Raw genomic sequence first — 21,062 nt, forward strand, 5'->3', positions numbered from 1 at the left:
CCCTTTCACAAATGACTCCTAGACCTTCTCAACATCCCTTCAGATGGCCTCTTAACGTAATTACAGTTTATGGAAGAAGCCATGTGATGCCTGGGAGTAAGGGGGCAGGCAGGGAATGTGGATGAGACAAGACTGGCCGTGAGTTGGTCCCTGTGGAGCTGGGAAATGGGCACACAGGAGTTGATGGTACTATGTTTGAAATATTTCATCATGAAAAAAATTTTTTAAATAAAACCTCCATTACTGTTATACTGTGTGCCTTCTGACAATGATTTTCTGCTGATGGGCACAGACATTAGGCTGAAGTCAGAAGACATATGGTCTTTATTGGCTTGCTGGTAAATAAAACCTAATCCACAATTCCAAATAGCATTCTGAGATATCTCACCTAAAGACAGGTACAATGAGACCAGGCCCCTTTCTTTTTTGGAGGGTGGGGGGGGGAGAAAGAGAATGCACATGTGCACTGGGGAGGGGGGCAGAGAGTGAGGATCTTTTTTTTTTTTTTTTTTTTTTTAAAGATTTTATTTATTTGACAGAGAGAGACACAGCGAGAGCAGGAACACAAGCCGGGGGAGTGGGAGAGGGAGAAGCAGGCTTCCCGCTGAGCAGGGAGCCCAATGCGGGACTCGATCCCGGGACTCCGGGATCATGACCTGAGCCGAAGGCAGACGCTTAACGACTGAGCCACCCAGGCGCCCGAGAGTGAGGATCTTAAGCAGGGTCCACACCCAGCATGGAGCACGACACAGGGCTCGATCTCACGACCCTAAGATCATGACCTGAGCCAAAATCAAGAGTCCGACACTTAACCGACTGAGCTACCCTGGCAAGGCCAGGCCCCTTTCTAAATACTCTCCCTTATATTATCATGTCAACAGACAGCAACCATTTAGGTGACTATAGTTATTCTTATTTAACGTTTAGCTATAAGCTTCTTGATGGTCAAAGTAAAAAGAGAACTCACTATAGTGAGCAATACAATTCATATTCTAATAAAAGGAAGCACCAAATAGATTTTTTCCTGACATGAAATTCTAATGTCTAAATGAAGTTTTAAATTACAGTGCAAAGAACGCTAAACAGCATACTGGACAACGTCTTTAACGTGGCTTCACAGATGCAGTGTTCCTCACATGGCCAGTCCTTGAGTCAATTCTTCCTAAATACCAAAGGCTTTCTTTCACACTTGCATCAGTGAGGCAAAGTGAGTCTGCTGGGATCTACAGGACAGTCAGATACAAAGCTCTTAGATAGTGACTACCAACGTTAGAATCAGGGATACATCTGATTTCTTGAGTAAACAGAAATACATCTGTATTTCTTGAATAGACTTCTCTAGGGCTTTTGGCAGTGGCCTAACCTAAGTCAATTGAGAATTACACTTTCTGGTGGGGATCCATATTATAAATTACAGAAAGGGTCATATGCTTTGGATTTGGGCATATAGGTTTCAGGCTGACCTTCAAGTTATATACATATATGTATCATTCATATGGATTTGCATACTATTAAACTTTCTCACCATGACAATTAAAATGAAAAGCATCATGGATTAGTGGTCAGGACATACAAACCCCAGTTCTATTTTCATTCGTTTCTATAGCCTTGGATATGTAACTAACTTTTCTGAGTCTTGTTTCTTCACCTAAAAACTAGGTTATTTAATTAAATGTTTCAGTTACTTTGAGGTACTAATATGACATGCTTCTTGAATTCCTCTAATCTTCATGAATGTGAATCAATCTCAAGGTGCCATTTAGCCTATGAAATTTATCTCACCAGGATTATATCTGGATAATCGCCGTTGCTAGTTTCAACTTCAATCAAAGCCTGGCATTCCTGTACAAGGTTTTGACTCTGCTTCTTATTGATTTCCCAAGAAGAGGCCTATGGCAAGATATTAACAGAAAATATACAAGGGTTAGGAGCAATCACTGGTACACATTAAACCACATTTATTCAGCCTCTATTCAGTTCTGTACAGAAGCAAACTTCTGTAGGATAAACAGGAAATTCAATTTCTGATCTTTGCCCTCAAGAAGTATATGATTTAGATAAGCACTTGCAGAAGTTAAGTAACAATACACAACAATAAAATAAGAGTATCATAAGGCAAATTAGGTGTGAAATGAGTGCTTCAGACCATGGGCCTCACTAGTGAATCAAAGGGCTGGTAGTATTTTGCAAACGATCTCCATGAATTACTGCCCATACACTGAATAAATAACATCTCATATGGATATACACATCGCTCTTAAAATTTATGTAGATGTTGCTGTGAGGACATAAGATATACATTCATTTCAAAATATCTGTGATGGCTTTCTCTTACATAGTTCTTAATCAATAGATTCCAGGCATGCCTAGTATTACGTGAGATGTCTGTGTCATTTTTAAAAAAGATGTCCTCATACTTGAAAAGTTGGGAAACAGCGGTATGAAAAATGTATGATGCAGGCAAAGGTCTCCTTTGATTGGAATGGCTACCAGTAGACTCTCAGCTTCTCAGGAGCAAGAACTATGACAATCTCTGAATCCTCAGCCCCTGGCCCAACATAAATGCTTAGTATATGTTTGTTCAGTGGAATGAATTAACAAAGGACACTGAGAGAAAATTAAAGGGAATTAAAAGCTGCAGATGTAGGAAACAATAAGAATATTATTTTTACTGGGAGCCCTGCTTTCAGGAGATGGGGGGAAAGTTGTTGAGGATAAAGAAAGTGGAACCTTCTGAGAAACACAAGGGTGTGATAAAAACAATTCTCTAGGAAGAACAATTAATTAATTACCTGTGTTAATAAAGCTGAACTGTGGTACATTTAAGTTAAAACATTAGCTAATTCCCAGAGCCATTGTTTTGGGGTTTTTTTTGACTGTATATTTAAGAATTTTATTTATTTATTTTCTTTTTATTAACATATAATGTATTATTTGTTTCAGGGGTACAGGTCTGTGATTCATCAGTCTTACACAATTCACAGCATCCAGAGCCATTGTTTTCAAGCTTTGGGAGCACATTATAAGACTGACTCGGGCATATCTGCCTTCCTAATTCCATCTACTTAGGCTATGTTAAAATTAATGACACTTCCCGCACCTCCTCTGGTAGTGGTAATGCCCAGTGTGCTTACTGGACAGAATATTAGAAATTTACTGCAAATAATCCTCAAGTAATTGAAAGCTGTTTCAATTGCAGTTTAAAACTTGGTTAAATTCATTTTTCAAATGTTTGGGAATTCCAGAGTCTCCTGATCTATCTGCCCCAATTCTAGATTTTTGTACAGAACATCTTCTGAAGTGAAATTATCTTGTGTTTCCAAGAGTTGACATACAACCTGTCTCCATGTCTTCACCTTCCACCTGCTAGTCAGTCCATTCCAATCTGGTTTCTACCCCCTTCACTCCAACAAAAACAATAAAATTCTTCCTGAGATCATCCCTATTACCTCTAAGTCATCAAGTAAATGGACTTTTTTAGGCCTTTCAATAGAATTTAGCCTCTCTGACTAATTCTCCTTGAACTGACATTTCCCCCTCTTGGCTTTAATGAGGAAACAAGCGCCGGTTTGTCCTCTTCCTGCCCGGCCAGACCTTCACCATCACCGGGGCACCCTGACCCCGACAGCTAGCCATTAGATGGTAAAATCCCTCAGGCTTCTGTCCAGTCTTTCTTCTCTTCTTACCCTTACTCATCACTTGGCATGTCCTCTTTGAGGTCCCCCACAGGCCCAGCCACCTTCTAGGAGTCTCCATTTCAAAGAATGGAACCACCATCCAACCAGGCGCAAGAGCCAGAAATTCCGTAGTCCTTGCCATTTCCCTCTGCTTCACCTTCTATACCCAATACATCGCCAACACAGGTCAGTGTCTCCTCCTCAAGACAAACACACAAGTAACGAATGCACCCACTCCTCTCTGCTTGGCTGCCATCACCCCAATCCCATTGGCCAGTGTTTCCCCAGGAGACCACTGTTAACAGCCCCGACTGCTCCGCCTGCATTCACAGCAGGCTTCCATACTCAGTCAACAGTCTCTTCTAAAGGAAGATCTGATCACACCACTTCCTTTCCATGGTGTCCCACTGCTTTTAGGATAAATGCAAAACCCCTTGTCAAAGCCTATAGGACCTGCATGGTTCTGGGCACTCCCTACGCACCTCACACCATAGTCCCTTTCTATCTCTCTGCCCTGCCAGAGCTTCCTTGTCTTAAGGTACTCTGAATTTACCAGCATTCTTCTTTAGCACACGTCTGCATTGTCTGGAAACGCTCTTCCTCTCTTTTTACCCATTTAATTGGAATTCAATCCTAAAAAATTCAGTCGTCACTTTTTCAGGATTTTTCATCACTTTTTCCCATTCAGTCCTCCCAGGAAGGGTCAAATCCCCTATTATAAGTACTCATGCTACTAAGTCATTAAAAACTGCCACAGTAGCAGTTTACATTTGTCTAATTATTGGATTGTCTGTCTCTGTGGAAGTTTAATGCGAGTAGGGACTCTATGTGGGTTTGCTCACAGTTAAATCCCCCGTAGTTGGCTAGCATACTGAGTGGCACATAATAGATGATTTTATACACACACACACACACACACCCCACACTAAGTGAATCATTATAGTTAAAGTCTAAAATGTGTTATTTTAACACCTGGGCACACTTCAACTTCTCAATCACTTTTATGTTTTTAGAGCATACAACCTACTCATAAAATATGTCAACAAATCCCAAATCTTGAAATTGCCCAGTTAATGAGTGGAAATCAGGCTTAAAGGAGATAGGACTCTAAAATGATATAACTACCTTTTATATTAGATACATGCAGTACTTTAGACACAGCAAAGGTTAAATAAATATCTTCTGAATATATGAACTTTGACTTATAAGTCAAAGTAATTACGGCAAATAATTCTGTCGATTGTAGACAGTTTTTTTTCTATAGTCTTGAAGAAAGATTTAGGGCCCAAACTTCAAAATTACAGGGAACCGAACTTCAAATATTTTAAGAGAATGAGCTACCCAAAAATAGAATGAGAAAGGCTACCTTAGGAGGTAATAAGTTTTTGTCACTAAAGACTTTCTAGAAGAGTCTATACACCATTTGCCAAAGATTTTACAAAAGAACACGTGAGATATTTCTGCAGTGTAACAATTGTTCAGAATAATTCCTTTTGAAAGAACCATGCCTAAAATATCTTGTCTTCCACAATGCTTAACACAGTAACTTTACACAGGGCAAAGTTCTGTAGATATTTGCTGATCAAATTAGTTTACTGCTTTCAGAGCCTATGGCAATTTATTTGAATATTTTCTCTGGTGGCCCATCTCTACCCTTTAAGGGTAAATTTCATTTGGGGAAACAGTAAAAAGGCATTAGAAATCAAATTTGATGAACAAGGCAGATAAACTAGGCAATGCATTTCAGCTTATACAAGATTTTAAATGGTGGGGAGATACTGTCTGTTATCACCTACCACTGAATCTGGCACAGGGTAAATGATCACTGAACTGTAGGTTTTCTTATTATTATATGCTAAATCTGAGAGCAAGTTCTCAAAAAGGAATCAAATAAGAATAATATTGTAAGAATGAGAGTGCAGTGATTCTTTTAAAAGAAACAAACTCATTTGGAAATTGTGGGGTGGTACATTTGTTAAAATCAGTCTCACCACTTAACTGTATTAACAAAGATTATATCCCATTTTCCCTGAACCTCGACTACTGGGGTAAGTACCTATTGTAAAATTTGGCTAAGCATTTTTGCTATAATGTTGAATGCAAAATCCTCAAGATTACAGGCTAATCCTATATGAATATGTTTCTCTTAAATACAGATTTTAAATCCTTTTCCCATGCAGGCGTTCTTTGGGGCCCGTCAGTTGGTTGAGCATCACACACTGCACTGATGTGCTGATATTAACCTTCTGACGTTTCCCTCAAAAGAGAATAGAGAAGAAAAAATAGAAATTGGGACCTTGTCCTGGAAACTCAGATGACAATGAGCATGCTATAATTAGAGTGCTTTAAAAATGTGAAAATGAAGCAAAACCTTTGCCCAGTGCTATTTCCGGAATAAGTGAATGACTATACATTCTGTGGATAAGAAAAGAAAAACACCTGGGACCTCTGGGCTAGGCTGACATTTTCCGGCAGGGCGGCCAGACGTCTGTGCTGTTGAGGCTTCGCTTTCTTCCGTGGAGACTTCATAATTTTATCCTCTGCAATACACTCTACATCAGAGTCTGTCCCTTCTGGGTTTCTCTTCCAGCCTCTGTGGCTGACAGAAAGCTCAAAGGAGGCAAGAGATTCCTGCTTCAAGTTATCGCCCCTAAGCCTGACTTTCTGAGTTTTCGTATTTTCCTGGAATAACAAAGAACATGTTTTCATTTTTGGGGAGCCAGCTTGTTTATAATTATCATTTCCCTCAAAACCTTATGACGTTAGGCGATACTTATTACTAAAAAAACTTTAAAAAGGAGCAGTGTGGAAAATAGGCTTTAGCAAATATATCCCACTGTGATAGCTCATTCATGAGTTTGGTTCAGCAGAGGAGGCCTGAGCCAAGAAATCTTCTGATTCTGAGGATGCAGAAGACTACAGCCAGAACACAGTATGCTTCCTGACTTCCTCCCAACAGAGGTTTACTTACTTTTGGTTCCTATATGTCAATAACCGGGTGCATATATGTCAATAACCTGGCTAAAGGTTGGATGGGGTATATCAAGCCTATCATCTGCCCGTTAAGAAATAAGAATAACTAAAATTGCAGAGTTTTCCGTGTGTGTGCGCACACGTTCGTGTGTGATTGGTGTAACTGAAAAGCCCTAAAGGTCAAATAATATTCTCTCTAAAATTTAAATTTTAGATAATAACAGACATTGGAGGAATATAATAGGACATATAGGAAACACAAGAAACAATGTAGGAATTACATATACAACATATTTCTAGGCAAATATAAATCCATAGACTGAATCAGTCAATGTCTCTTTCTATATATATGATTACGTATATACATATACACATATATAACCATAGAAAATATGGAAAATACATTAAAATATTTAAAATGGTCAACATTATGTAATGTATGGTGACTAACATAATAAAATTTAAAAAAATAGAAATAAAATGGTCATTTCCAGAGTGTAAAACGAGTGATTTAAATTTTCTTATTTATCTCTTACTTTATTTTCTAAGTTTTTCCTAATAAACATGTATCACTCTAATAAGACAAAAAAATAATGGCAGTTAAAAATATGTGTCAGTGCTTCACTCTCTGAACCTCATTAACCATGGTGACATTTGGCCCTTGATAAAGTCTTACCCTTCATATGGGAAACGTGACACAAATGGCTAAATCCTACCTTAATTACTCACCTTAGATGCTGAAGTTTGGCAGGTAGTAGTGAATTCAGTGATCCTACTTGTTGGTATAAACTGAGGCTTTTATGGAAAAAAATCATTAGATAAATGTAAGTAAAAATAACTTTCAACTGGAATATTACAATAATCCAATAATCTTCATTTCTTAAAGGAGTTTCAAGGTTGCACACCCTCACTGGTAATTGTTTAAGGGGTCCGCTGTAGTTTAGATATACTGCAACAACGTTCTGATGAGTGGTGAGCGGGTAACATAAAAGAATGCCATGGTTTGTCAAAGCATTATAGATCAGATGTCTGATGAGCAATTTCAGAACTGCTGTATCAAACACGCCTCCACAGCCCCTGTCTGTTTTTTCTGGAGACCCTTTGTTCCCCACTTGCAGGTCCCAGCATCTGCAATGAATCGGGGCCGGAGCTTCAAGGGGCTCTCGAGGGTAGACTGGCCTCCGCGGTACGCCTAATACCTGGATGATGCTTCTGCGCACAGGCACAGCGAGAGAGAGAGGAAGCATTTGCTCTCCCTGGACAAGAAGTACCCTTTAAACTAATATTTTGATGTGATGATGTTCACGTTTAAAATGATGAGATGTTAATGAAGTACACCGAGAGAAGATAAAGAGTAATACAGGCCCTGCACCCCAGACTCAGGTTCATTCCCCTTGGGATGCGAGCCTGGTTAGGGGTCTGCTTGGACCTCCTTTATGGTAGTACACCTGATCATATTTACTGCGTCACAAGCACCCATGCCGTAACCAGCTCAGCGGCCAGATTCTCTAGGACATAAAATTTACTTTCCTCTTGTAAGTACCCTACCCCAAAAACTGGAAGTCCCAACTGATTAAGGGTTGGTTCTGCTCTCTGCTGAGAACTTTTCCAATGTGGATGGCCTGCATAGATTTTGAAATGGTGCCTTTTCCTCTGTTCTGAGACCCAAATGCCTCTTGGAACGTCCTATAAAATGCAGGTATCTTTCAAGACAACCTTTTCAAAACAATTATTTCGCTTCTATAGCTGCACCCGCCTTCAACCAGGATTTCCTAATGCATTCCCTCTCCTGACTAGTGACATCACCAAACACCCAGACACCAAAGCTAGGTTAGCTTTGGTCCAACATCACCCTCAACCCTCTCCACCTAATCAGTGATGAACGTGTGGGTTTCTCCACTTAAATTTCTTTTAAATTCAAGATTTTCCCTAGCCTCGTGTCACCATATTGTTTTAAGGTTTTTATCATCTCTTGATTGAACTATTTTCTATAATCTTATTTTTCTTGCTTTCTTCCCTTCCCCTGAACCCCCAAAGGAAAATTAATTTCTTTATCTTCTATAACCCCATAGCACTGTTCCTTTTTAGATGTTTATGCAGATAATATATTCACATGGAATACACATTTTTTTTAAAAGATTTTATTTATTTATTTGACAGAGAGAGTGAGAGTACACGCAGGGGGGAGTAGTAGAGGGAGAGAGAGAGAGAGAAGCAGGCCTCCTGCTAAGCAGGGAGCCCGACGCGGGGTTCGATCCCAGGACCCTGAGATCATGACCTGAGCCGAAGGCAGACACTTAAACCATCTGAGCCACCCAGGTGCCCCGGAATACACATTTTTAAAAGTATATTTTTAAAAGTCTCCTTACTACTCCATTCTTCATTTATCCAGTTCACATTCCACTGCTATTATTTTTCCGTTTATCTTTCCAGAGATACTGTTTTAATCTCATACAGAAGCATATATAAGTAAGTTTTTCCCACCTTTTTTGAGGTAGGGAAAAATGGTAGTATATTATACATGCAGTCTGCATCTTGCTTTTACACTAAGGATACATCCTAGAGATCTTTATTAGTACTTAAAAAAACTTCATTTCCTTTTACAGATGCATCATATTCTAATATATTGTTGTACAAAAATTTATTTAACCAGACCTGCTGATAAACATTTAGGTCTTCTCAATATTTTACTCTACAAAGTATTTTGTAATGACATGTAAAATAGGTAATTTTGTAAATAAGTAATTTTGTATTTGTGTATGTCTATATAATCAATTTCTAAAAGTGCAATTTCTGGTTCAAAAGGGATATGCATTTGTAATTTGGATAGACACTGTCACAGTCACATTGTCTCCATCAGGCTTTTTGGTGGTTCAGCATACAGTCATCCTTATGAATATTTCAAGAGCAGTGATAAAAAAGACATTCTCTATTTTGAGAGTAGAGAGTATATATCAATTATATATACATTATTATTATATATTATTGGCTGTTTAGATATTCCTAGGTTGAGGGCCAATTAAAGTTTCTTATTACCAGCATGATTGACTCTTTTTCCATGTATCATTTGTAGGTTTTTGCTTTATGGAACTCAACGTTAGCTGATATGAGAGATTCATAATGGATACGTCTTTATTATAAACTGAAGACTTTAGCCTAATTTAATTTAAAGCCCTTCCTTGCACATTTAATGTTTTTTCCCTTGAATTCCAAATTAATGTTAGGCTGGACCCCTATTTGATTTTTGTACATTTGTTTGAAATCACATGTTCAAGCTTTCTGAATTGCCATTTTAGATGGGTGTCTTCTGAACAGCACAGGATCAAGGTTTGCCTTGTGATGCTACCTCAAGTTCCTTGTTCTTTATTAAGGTAAGGTTTAGGCCATTTGCATTTATTGATACCATATATGTGGTTGGTATTAGCTGTCATATTATTTATTTTGTTTTTATAATTTCTCTTAAGTTTTTAATGATACAGTCCATTTTCTTTTGTTTTGTGTGGGTACCTCTTCTGATATTATACAGGGTTTTTCTTTTCCCCCGAGGGGCTACCATTACAATGATAATTTTATAAAACCCTTATTCTTAGTTCTTTCCATCTTTAGACAGTATCTATACGTTTCCTACTCTGGATGATGACAAAATTTTTCTCTACCTTCTTTTCTTCCACTGTCCAATATTTATTGGTATTCTCTTTCTCCATATTTACATCAGTACCAAAAGTATGCTTAAATTGCTTCAATGATACCTCTTGATCTCTTTATAGATGAGGCAAACACATTACCTTTCACCTTCTCTCATCCGTGACTTCTTTTTTTGTTAGTTGAATTATTTCTACGTTCCCAGGGAATTTATATTCAGTTTGGTACCTAAGGTTACATATGGTTTAGGCTATAGTTTAACTATAGTTATAGCCTATAGCCTATAGTTAAATATAGTCAATGCCTATTTCCAGTTTTTTTGCTGTAGAATTTTCAGGTATCTCTTGGCTGGCTGAAGTTTGATCTTGTTTTCCTCTAAAAGGGGTTTCTGGGTTTTTTTCCTGTTTTCAAAACTATTTGTTTGTAGGCTTTTTATTTGAGGGGTGTTGTGGTGAATATAAAATTCTTGGTTTATACCTCCTTTCCTTGAAGGTCTTAAAGTTCTTACTTTACTATCACCTGAGCAAAGTTTTCTGTAGAAAATTTGAAGCCAATCTGACTTTTTTTGTCTCTATAAGTGATTTGATCTTTATGCCTACTCATCAAAACATTTTACCTTTTTCTGTACAGTTGAGTAACTTTTCTAGTATATGTCTTATGGTTGACTATTCTTGGGATAGTTTATGCTAAACATGCAGTGTACTGTTTCAAATATGTAGCTTCAAGATTTTTTATTTTTAATTCAAAGTTTTCCTGATTTATAACTTTATTTTTTAAATTTTATTTTATTACGTTATGTTAGTCACCATACATCATTAGTTTTTGATGTAGTGATCCATGCTTCATTGTTTTCGTATAACACCCAGTGCTCCATACAGTACGTGCCCTCCTTAATACCCATCACTGGGCTAACCCATCCCCCCACCCCCTCCCCTCTAACACCCTCAGTTTGTTTCTCAGAGTCCATAGTCTCTCATGGTTCATCTCTCCCTCCGACTGCCCCACCTTCATTTTTCCCTTCCTTCTCCTAATGTCCTCCATGTTATTCCTTATGTTCCACAAATAAGTGCAACCATATGATAATTGACTTTCTCTGCTTGACTTATTTCACTTAGCATAATCTCCTCCAGTCCCATCCATGTTGATGTAAAAGTTGGGTATTCATCCTTTCTGATGGCTGAGTAATATTCCATTGTATATATGGACCATTTATCTTTAAAAATGTGTTCTTCCCTTACTTTTTCTTTCAATATTCCAATTATGCAAATACTGAATCTCCTTTTCCTACTTCTATTATCATTTTCTTTGTAATTATAAGAAGTCCTTCCTAATTTCTATTCATTTTATTTGCTTTTTATCCTCTATAGCAGGGGATAGATAGCAAACTTTTTCTGTGAAGATCTAGACAGCAAATATTTTAGACTTTGTAGACCACATACAGTCCCTGTTACATATTCTTCTTTTTTCAATTATCCAATAATGTAAAAATCATTTTTAGCTTAAGGGCCATACATGAATAGGTAGTGGGCTAGATTTGGTCAATGGGTAATAGCTGACTCCTGCTCTATATCCCCACTGGGTTTATCAGAGTGATAATCTGCCTTTGTATTCTTTCCAGTTGTATGATTTATTTTTTCTATTTCTTCCTTGAGTTCTACCAAATCATGTTTCATTTTCCTTGTCTCTTGCTGTTTCAACATCTCTTCCTAAGTTCTTATATTTCTTCTTTGAGGTCTTCCTTCATAAAAATAACATTGTTTTACTAAGTAAAAACTTGTTTCCGGATGTGTATGTAAAATTTCCTTCTGATCTGTGTCAACATTTCTTTTTTTACATTTCCAGCTGTACTGAGATATAATTGACATACAGTTCATTGCACATAACTCAAGTGTACAGTTTGATAAGATTTGACATGTATAAAGTCATCATAATAATCAAGATAATGACCATATTGATCATCCCCAAAAGTTTCCTTGTGCTCTTTTGCAATCCCTCTCTACACTCCTTCCTACCCCCTGATCTTTCTCTCAATATAGAGAGAATTTTCTAGAATTTCTAGAATTTTCTAGAATTTCATTTTCTAGAATTTTCTATTAAGTGGAATCATATAGTATGAAATTCTTTTCTGGTTTCTTTCACTAGGAAGAATTATTCTGAAATAAAACCATGTTGCTATGTCAATCAACAGTTCATTCCTTTCTATTGATGAGTAGTATTCCACTGATTAGCCAGACCATAATTTGTCCTTTCACTTATTAATGGTCATTTAGATGGCTTTCAGTTTTTGGCTATTATAAACAAAACTAATATGAGCATACAAGTTTTTTGTGTAGACGTATGCTTATGTTCATATGTGTATTTGCTTGGTGAAGTATCTGTTCAAATAATTGCCTATTTTTTAATTATGTTGTTTGTCTTCTGAGTTTCTAAAATTTTTTACATATTCTAGATACATGTCTAGTGTCAGATATTGTTTTTATAAACATTTTCTCCCAGTCAGTGGCTTGCCTTTTCAATTTCTTAATTGTGTACTTTGAAAAGCAAAAGTTTTTTAATTTTAAAGAAATCCAATTTTTCAAAACTTTTTTTAGAGCTGGTGCTTTTTGTATCATATTTAAGAAATCTTTGCCAAGCCCTAGGTCACTGAAATGTCTTCCTATATTTTATTCCAGAAGGTTTATAGTTTTAGCTTTTACATTTAAGCTTATAGTCCATTTCAAGATAATTTCAGTACTGAGGTAAGAGTCAAGGTTCATTATTTTGGGGGATATATGGCTATCCAAGTGTTTTGGTAACATTTGTTGAAAGGTTATTCTTCCTCTCATTGAAATGTATTGGTCTCTTTACTGAAAAACAACTGAATATATATGTGTGAGTCTATTTCTGGACTCTCTATTCCACTGCTCTCTATGTCTCTTTTTTACACCAATATCACACTGTCTTGATTACTGTAGGTTTATAATAAGTCTTGACATTAGGTAGTGTCGGTCCACCAACTGTTCTATTTCAATGTTATTTTGACTACTGTTGGCACTCTATACGAATTTTAGAATGTTGGCAATTTCTACCAAAAAAATCTTGCTTGAATTTTGACTGAGGTTGGGTTAAGTCTGTAGGCCAGTTGGGGAGAATGACATCTTAATAATATTGAATCTTCAAGCCCATGAACATAGGTTATCTCTCCGCTTACTCATTTCATGTAATTTTTTCAGCAATGTTTTATAGTTTCCAGTCTACAGGTCTTGTGTATTTTTTTGTTAAATTTGTCCCTAAGTATTTCACATATTCTTTTATTTTTTATTGACTATATTTCCTATAATATTTCACATCTTTTAATGCTATTGTAAATAGTATTTTTTTTAATTTTAGTTTTTAATTGTTTGCTGCAAGTATGTAGAAACAGTTGATTTATACATACTGATTTTGTACGCTTGCAACCTTGCTTAAGCTCATTTCACCAGTTTTAGTCACTTTTTTATAGATTCCATCTGATTTCCTACATGGACTGTCACAACTAAAAAGAAAAAGTTTACCTCTTCATTTGCAATCTGAATGTCTTTTATTTCTTTTTCGTTCTTTCTTGCACTGTCTAGAACTTCCCGTACAATGGTGAATTGGAGTGGTGAGAACAAACCTTGCTTAATTCCTGATCTTAGGAGAAGAGAATTTAGTCTCTCACTGTAAGTACAATTCTAGCTGTAAGTTTTTTATAGATTGCCCTTTATCACATTGAAACAATGTTCTTCTGCTCCTGATTGGATGTGAGTTTTTATCAGAAATGGATGTGGTTGATTTTTCTCATGTCATTTATATTTTACTGGATTTTTTTCTCTCTTTTCTTATGGAATCTTATTTTTATGTTATATATTTATATGGTACCTTGTTCATATTTTACTGGAATCTTTTTTTTTTCTTTTTGTAGGATACCTTTTTTAGCTGCTATGCTAGTTCATTTCTTAAACGTATAAGAGTTAGGTTTTCCAGGACTAGCTCTTTGTCAGTTTTCTATCAGAAGGGAGGATAGGATTCTAGGCAAGATTTTTTTTTTTCCCCACAAGCCAAACTTTTCTTCTCATCTCTCTTTACACACACACACACAGCTCTGCAAATATGACTTTTTGAGTACTTTCCTGTGCATTCCACATCACTTCTGTGAACCAGAGCAAGTCCAGTAGGGCTCCTGTTGCCTCCTGGCTAGAGCAGAGAGTGGTTATCACTTTTCCATCTCCAGAAGTTCCCTTCTTCACTAAGTGTATTTGTATTAATTCTTTAGATGTGCTATTGCTGGGCTGTTTCTTGCATTTCTCTCCCCTGCCTCCTGTGGAGTTCCTGCATTATATTGACAGCTTTGAGTGGCCCTGAGCAATATTTTAGTATATGTCCCTTGGTAGGATTGAAATTTGAGTTTACATTTTTGTTGTCTGTTTTCCTTGTTGTCCTTAGAAGACTTTCAGAAAAAGAATGGGAAAATGCTAAGTCTGGATAGCCACATTTATACCAGAAGTCTCCTATTAAAACAATTTTACCTCTCTTTATTATGGTATGTATCACACTTAGAGTTACATGTTAACATGTGTGTCTCTCTCAATAGACTATAAACCTCCAAACTCATTTTTTATCTGCGGTACCTAACACAATGTTTAGCACTTTACAGGTACTCAAGAAGACACTGATGATTGAAAGGATAAACAGATGTCCCCAGAGCCTATGGCTCATCTATTCCCCACAGTTGAAACACTGCCACATCTTTGAGATGCTTTGTATTAAATGCCAGTATATACTCTCCTCCAATGCTTGCATCACCCTCGGATGAGCTTTGTTCCTGATACAGCAAAATGGATTGAGCCTAGCCTAGTAACAATATATGATACAGTTCAATTATGTGGGTTTGCATCATTTTGGGTACCGGCTTAAAGATAAAGACTTTTGCTACATAGTTTTATTGTAATGACTTTTGACCTGCACTAATCACCCCACTAAACTAGAATTGTGGGTAAATAAAAAATTTATAAACTCCATAAACTTTCCTCTTCTGCATTAATTTCAGAATGGTGTTTCTACCGAACTTCACACATTATAGAAAAACACAGCAAAAATTAAAGTGACTCAACTACATTTTGAGCAGGAAAAAAACATCAATAATGATGGTCAAAGAAAACATTTTAAGGCAAGACAGAAGCCAATACCAGACACTGAGACGGCCTCCAGACGTCAGGAATAATGCCTCCGAATGAAGGCAAAATTCACTCATAATGAGAAGAACACCAGCAGTAGTTGGGGGAGGAGGCCTGCAATGACAACCGTACTGAATACATTTCCCCACATGGTTCCATACCCAGAAAGGTTCACTACAGTCAATGAATAATTTCACTATATCTACAGTTAAAGGTACACCCTCTCCTTAATCATATTGGATCTAAATCTTTGACCTCTCTGAGTCCTGTTCATCTTTCTCCTTAATTTCATCACATGCTTTCCTTCACCTTGTAACTCCAGGGATTGCCCAAGGTAAGTGAACTGACACCAGTCTTCCCATCTCTTAAACACTCTCCGGCTCTGCAGTCCTTTTACTTCCTTATAATTTACATTTCTTCTAATCCTCTCAGGATTATCAATGCTCTTCATAGCTATCGAAACTTGTATTCTCCCTCAGTTTTTGTCTTTTCTTTCACTTTATCACACCCCCTCTTGGCTTCCCTTGCATTCCCCATCCTGCCTGAGAAAAACAATTCATCACTTCAGCCGCACTCTGCCACACCCAACATGACAAACCCCAGCCTTAAATCCATCAGATCACTGATCAGTTTCCCTGTCCGCTCAGAAATTTCAGGCTGCTAAAACTTGCATAACTGAAAAAGGCATTGGTCTCATCCTCTCTGGATTTATTCTTTTACTTATCATTAGTTAGCTTCTGTGCCCCCTGACAAAGGTTGTTCCAAATCTTCACTATGCCCTGTACACAAAGCTTGCCTCTCACCATCAGTTGATGGCCCTGATTCTTCTTTAGAAGAAACAAAACTAGATTAATAGGTTTGTATGACTCCCCCCCCCGCCCCCCTCCCCCACTTACCTTCTCTCCCACAATCCCAGAGGGAAAAAATGCCCCTCCTCTTAACCTGAGTTAAACTCTCTAACTGGGTCCCAGTAATCCTTCCTTCCTGTCTTTGCTGGAATCTTTCTGTATCAGTCAGGCCTCATCTCTGCTGTGAAGTTTCCCCAATTTCACTGGCTCCCTTCTCCTAGTCCAGAAACACTGTCAAACCTCTCCCAGCCACAAATTTACCTCAACCCTACCACCTAACCCTCTAGTTACAAACTTACCTTTCTTTCTCCACTCCTTCAGTACAATTTAAAAGTAGCTTATTACTCATGGCTCCCACTTTACTTTCCATTGACCCCTCAACCCACCTAGCTTCCTCTAGGAAACTTATCTTGCTGATCTGAGCAATGGCCTTTACGTTATAAAAACCAGTGGGATCAAGACAATGAGAAGGTAAGGCACAGACTAGAAAAAAATATTTGCAAAAGAAACATCTGATAAAGGATGTTTATCCAAAATACACAAAATAAAAAAACCTCTTAAAATTCAGTAAGAAAACAATCAATCTGATTTAAAAATAAGCCAAAGATCTTAACAGACACATCACCAAAGAAGATACACAGATGGAAAATAAGTATATTAAAATATGCTCCACATCATAGGTCATCAGGGAAATGTAAGTTAAAACAATAATAAGACATAATAAATAAATAGCAATAATAAGATACCACTACATATCTGTTAGAATGGCCAAAATCCAAAATATTGACAACACCAAATGCTGGTAAAGATGTGGGGCAACAGGAACAATCATTCGCTGCTGGCAGAAAAGCAAATGGTACAGCCACTCTAGAAGACAGGTTGGCAGTTTCTCAGAAAGCTAAACATACTCTTACCATTTGAACAAGCAACAGCACTTCTTGGTATTTACCCAAAAGAGTTGAAAATATAGGCCCACACAAAATTCTGCACATGGATGTTTATAGCAGCTTTATCTATAACTGCCCAAACTTGGAAGTAACCAGGATCTACTTTGGTAGGTGAATGGATAAACTGGTATATCCAGACAATGAAATATTATTCAGTGATAGGAAGAAATGAGCTCTAAAGCCATGAAAAGATACGAGGAACCTTAATGCATATTACTAAGTGAAAGAAGCCAATCTGAACAGTCTACATGCTGTATGACTCCAACTATATAACATTCTAGAAGAGGCAAAACTATGGAGACAGTAAAAAGATCACAGGTTGCCAGGGGTTGAGTGGAAAAAGATGAACGGAGCACAGAGGAAGTATTTTTATGGCAATAAATATACTCTGCATGATACTATAATGATAGATATATGTCATCGTACATTTGTTCACAGCCATAAATTGTACACCAACAGTGACCCTAAGGGTCTACAGTCTTTGGGTAATTATGATGTGTCAAAGTAGGTTCATCAGTTATAACAAATGTACCACTCTGGTGAGGGATGCGAATAACAAGGGAGGCTATGCATGTGTGGGGCAGGGAATATATGAGAAATCTCTGTATCTTCCTTTCCATTTTGTTGTGAACCTAAAACTGCTCTAAAAGAAATAATAAAGTGTTAAAACAAAGTGGACTTAGTGCAATGCCCAGATCATAATAGACACAAAGGTAATACTTGCACACTTGATTTAATATCTAGCAGAATTAAATCAATCAGATCACTGGTCATTTTCCCTGTCCGCTCAGAAATCTCAGGCTGAGCTGCGGAAAGGGGGAAAGGGGAGAGACCAAAACAAAACACTATAAAGCAAGATTAGAAAGAAAGTTTTCTAAAGCACTGAGACAAAAAGTAGGGTATTTCAGTTTTATCTACTGAAATACCTTCTGTAGAAACAGGGATGACATATAATTAGTGAACTAAAATAAATTGGCCCATGTTAAGTGTACTAAATGAAGTTGACCTTAATGAAAAACGTTACCAGTTTCTCCAAAAGTGTTCCCTTCTTAATTAGAGACAGGTATTTCTACTGATAGATGCATTTCTACTAATGGATGAAGATTAGTCATGGAGCTGGCCTATATTTTTTTTAATATAGTTTTTTTAAAATCATGTATATGCTTTTTTTATTTGAAAAACACATTTTTACATCTTTAATTGCATATTTTGTAAAACAGAAATCTATGTAACTGTTGATATGCTTCGAATTCAGTCTCATTTACTCAAAGGGTAGTTTCCTAACAACAGCATGTTTTTTATCATCACCATCATCTTCAGACTTCAAAGAATCATCATCACCCTAGAAAGCTTGCTAATACCAGCATTCATTTTTCTAGGACACTTACAAACTCTCCCAGAAAGACTCTTAAATTTCTTTACATGATTGGGAAGTCCTGAAAATCACAGACTGAATCAGCAAAAGCTGCATCAGATGAAGTATCTCCAGCAGCAGAAAAGCTGAGGGATCCCCAAGCTGGGAGGATTTGTGGTACGTAAGAATCATCTGGGGAGCGAAGTAGAAATGCCAAAATGCCCAGGCTTCAGTCCCCAAGACTCTTGTTCAGGCAGTTCTGCAGATCCCAGGTAATCTGTGTTTTTACAAACCCGTGACATTCTCATTTAGATGACCCATGCATCATAGAGTCACTGCCCTGGAAGGCAGGGGGTTCTCCCTTCTAATTGTATCTGTGCTTTGTGATACTAGAGAGAAAATACTTCTATGCATCTATACCATTAGGGCTTTCTGAGCAAATTTTACTAAAACTTGAGACCTAGAATAGAAGAACCAACCTTGGAAATTGATTTATGACTAATCAGTAGTGAGAGAGCATCTGAAGACATTACCTCCAGAGAGATTTATGTCCTTGGAGGTATATGTTTACATTTTAAGGGAAGAATGGAATTTGAGACCATGAGGATATTGCCTGGTTTATAAAGCTGGAGAAGCTAGTCTTATCTCCCCCTAGAAAGATATATTTATATTCTAAAGAGTAAGAATAAGAATGCAGGATGCCTCCCAAAGAGCAAAGGGGTATGTGCGTATGGAGGGGAATAGGAAGGTGGCTGTCCTTCTCCTAGATAAACATCCAGATTCTTTTCTTTTCTTTTTCCTTTTTCTCAGAGTTCTTTACTAGTAGTACAAACTCGGGTATATATAGGACAACATCTGATCTGACTCATCTCATCCACTGCCTCAGGGATTCAAATTAGGACAAATGCGAATCAGCACAATTATTTGCTATAATTAAATAATAATTTCCTTTGCTCCAGAAACCCCATGTTTATATTCAGAATAAAATGAACAAATATAGATATTTAAAACTTAACGGCTTATAACAAACATGGTCAATATTCGCAGGTTCTAAAATTTCTATGGGTCTTTGTAAACATCTAGTTTAATCCCCTTCTTTTTATTATTTATTTATTTATTTGAGAGAGAGAGAGAGAGAGACAGAGAGACAGAGAGAGAGCAAGTGCCGAGGGTGGAGGGAAGAAGAGAGAGAATCCCAAGCAGGCTTCACGCTCAGCCCGGAGACTGACGCAGGGCTCCATCTCACAACCCTGAGATCATAATCTGTACCAAAATTAAGAGCTGGATGCTCAACTGACTGAGCCACCCATGTGCCCCTAATCCCCTTCTTTTTATTGGGCTCAGGGATACTAGGATCAAGCAGGCCTGAGGTCTGCTGCCCATAAACAAGAACTGGGACCTGCAGCTAAGGATCCTGACACCAGGCCAGTGCTGTTCACCATATTCAGCTGCCTCTACCATCCTTCAGAGTCCCCCTAAGCATCCTCCCTCCGTACCGCCTTCCAAAGAGATCACCGCCCTCCATATCTGCCTAATAGAGACAGAGCTCCTCAAAAAGAAAAATTATGATTGTTGCTAGCTATCAATTTCTCAATTTCTCCCACACTGAAGAGCTATCAATCTAAACTGAAAGTTAAGATATCAGAGTAGTTCAAAGAGCTTTGAAATAAGAATCAATCTCTCCTCTCCTGTTTATGTGACTTAAGCCAAGAGAGGGACATGGCTTAATAAAAGAGGGAGCGGTCTAGAGCCCGACTGTGTCAGAAGACTGTGTTCTACAGTTAACACCACTCTTGGCAAGTTACTTCTCTGGGCCTCAGTTTCCTCTTCTATGAACGAGGAATCATAAACATCATAGGACTGTATAGGGTTTCAGTGAGCTGGTACTCTTAAGGCTCCTGTAACAGTGGTACATTCCAAGCAGTACTGTCATTTAATCCTTCCATTCATCCTTCTCCTTTGACTCCTCACCTACAAGAGGGAAACAAACCATAAGAGACTCTTAACTGTAAAGAACAAACTGAGGGTTGATGGAGGAATGTGGGTGGAGGATGGGCCGAATGGATGATGGGGATTAATGAGGGTACTTGTTATGATGAGCATTGGGTGTTGTATGTAAGTGAAGAACCACTGAATTCTATTCCCAAAACCAATCTTGAACTGTATGTTAACTAACTAGAATTTAAATAAAAATCTGAGGGGCGCCTGCGCCTGCGTGGCTTAGTCGGTTAAGCATCTGCCTTTGGGCTCCTTGCTCAGCGGGAAGCCTGCTTCTCCCTCTGCTGCTCACCCTGCTTGTGCTCTCTCTGTCTCTGTCAAGTAAATAAATAAATAAAATCTTTAAAAAAATTAATTTAAAAAATTTGAAAAAGAAAAAAATTAATAACATCCTCATCTACAAAATACATACAGTTAATCACTCAGGGTAGTTTTTGAATTCACCAAAT

The 21,062-nt window shown here is 37.6% G+C and overlaps 1 protein-coding gene across 1 annotated transcript in view; it reads right to left on the reverse strand.

Annotated features, from left to right (window-relative positions):
* The window catches only part of MORC1 (MORC family CW-type zinc finger 1), a 167,613-nt gene that overhangs the window by 43,503 nt on the left and 103,048 nt on the right, over nt 1-21,062 (reverse strand). The window contains exons 18-20 of the mRNA XM_078058941.1: nt 7,380-7,445; nt 6,117-6,359; nt 1,783-1,890 (exon numbers count right to left, since the gene is read on the reverse strand). Of these exons, the coding sequence (XP_077915067.1) occupies nt 1,783-1,890; nt 6,117-6,359; nt 7,380-7,445 (417 nt within the window). The remainder of the gene's footprint in view (nt 1-1,782; nt 1,891-6,116; nt 6,360-7,379; nt 7,446-21,062) is intronic.

This window comes from Halichoerus grypus, chromosome 1, assembly GCF_964656455.1.
Source record: "Halichoerus grypus chromosome 1, mHalGry1.hap1.1, whole genome shotgun sequence".
In the NCBI taxonomy this organism is placed as follows: Eukaryota; Metazoa; Chordata; class Mammalia; order Carnivora; family Phocidae; genus Halichoerus; species Halichoerus grypus.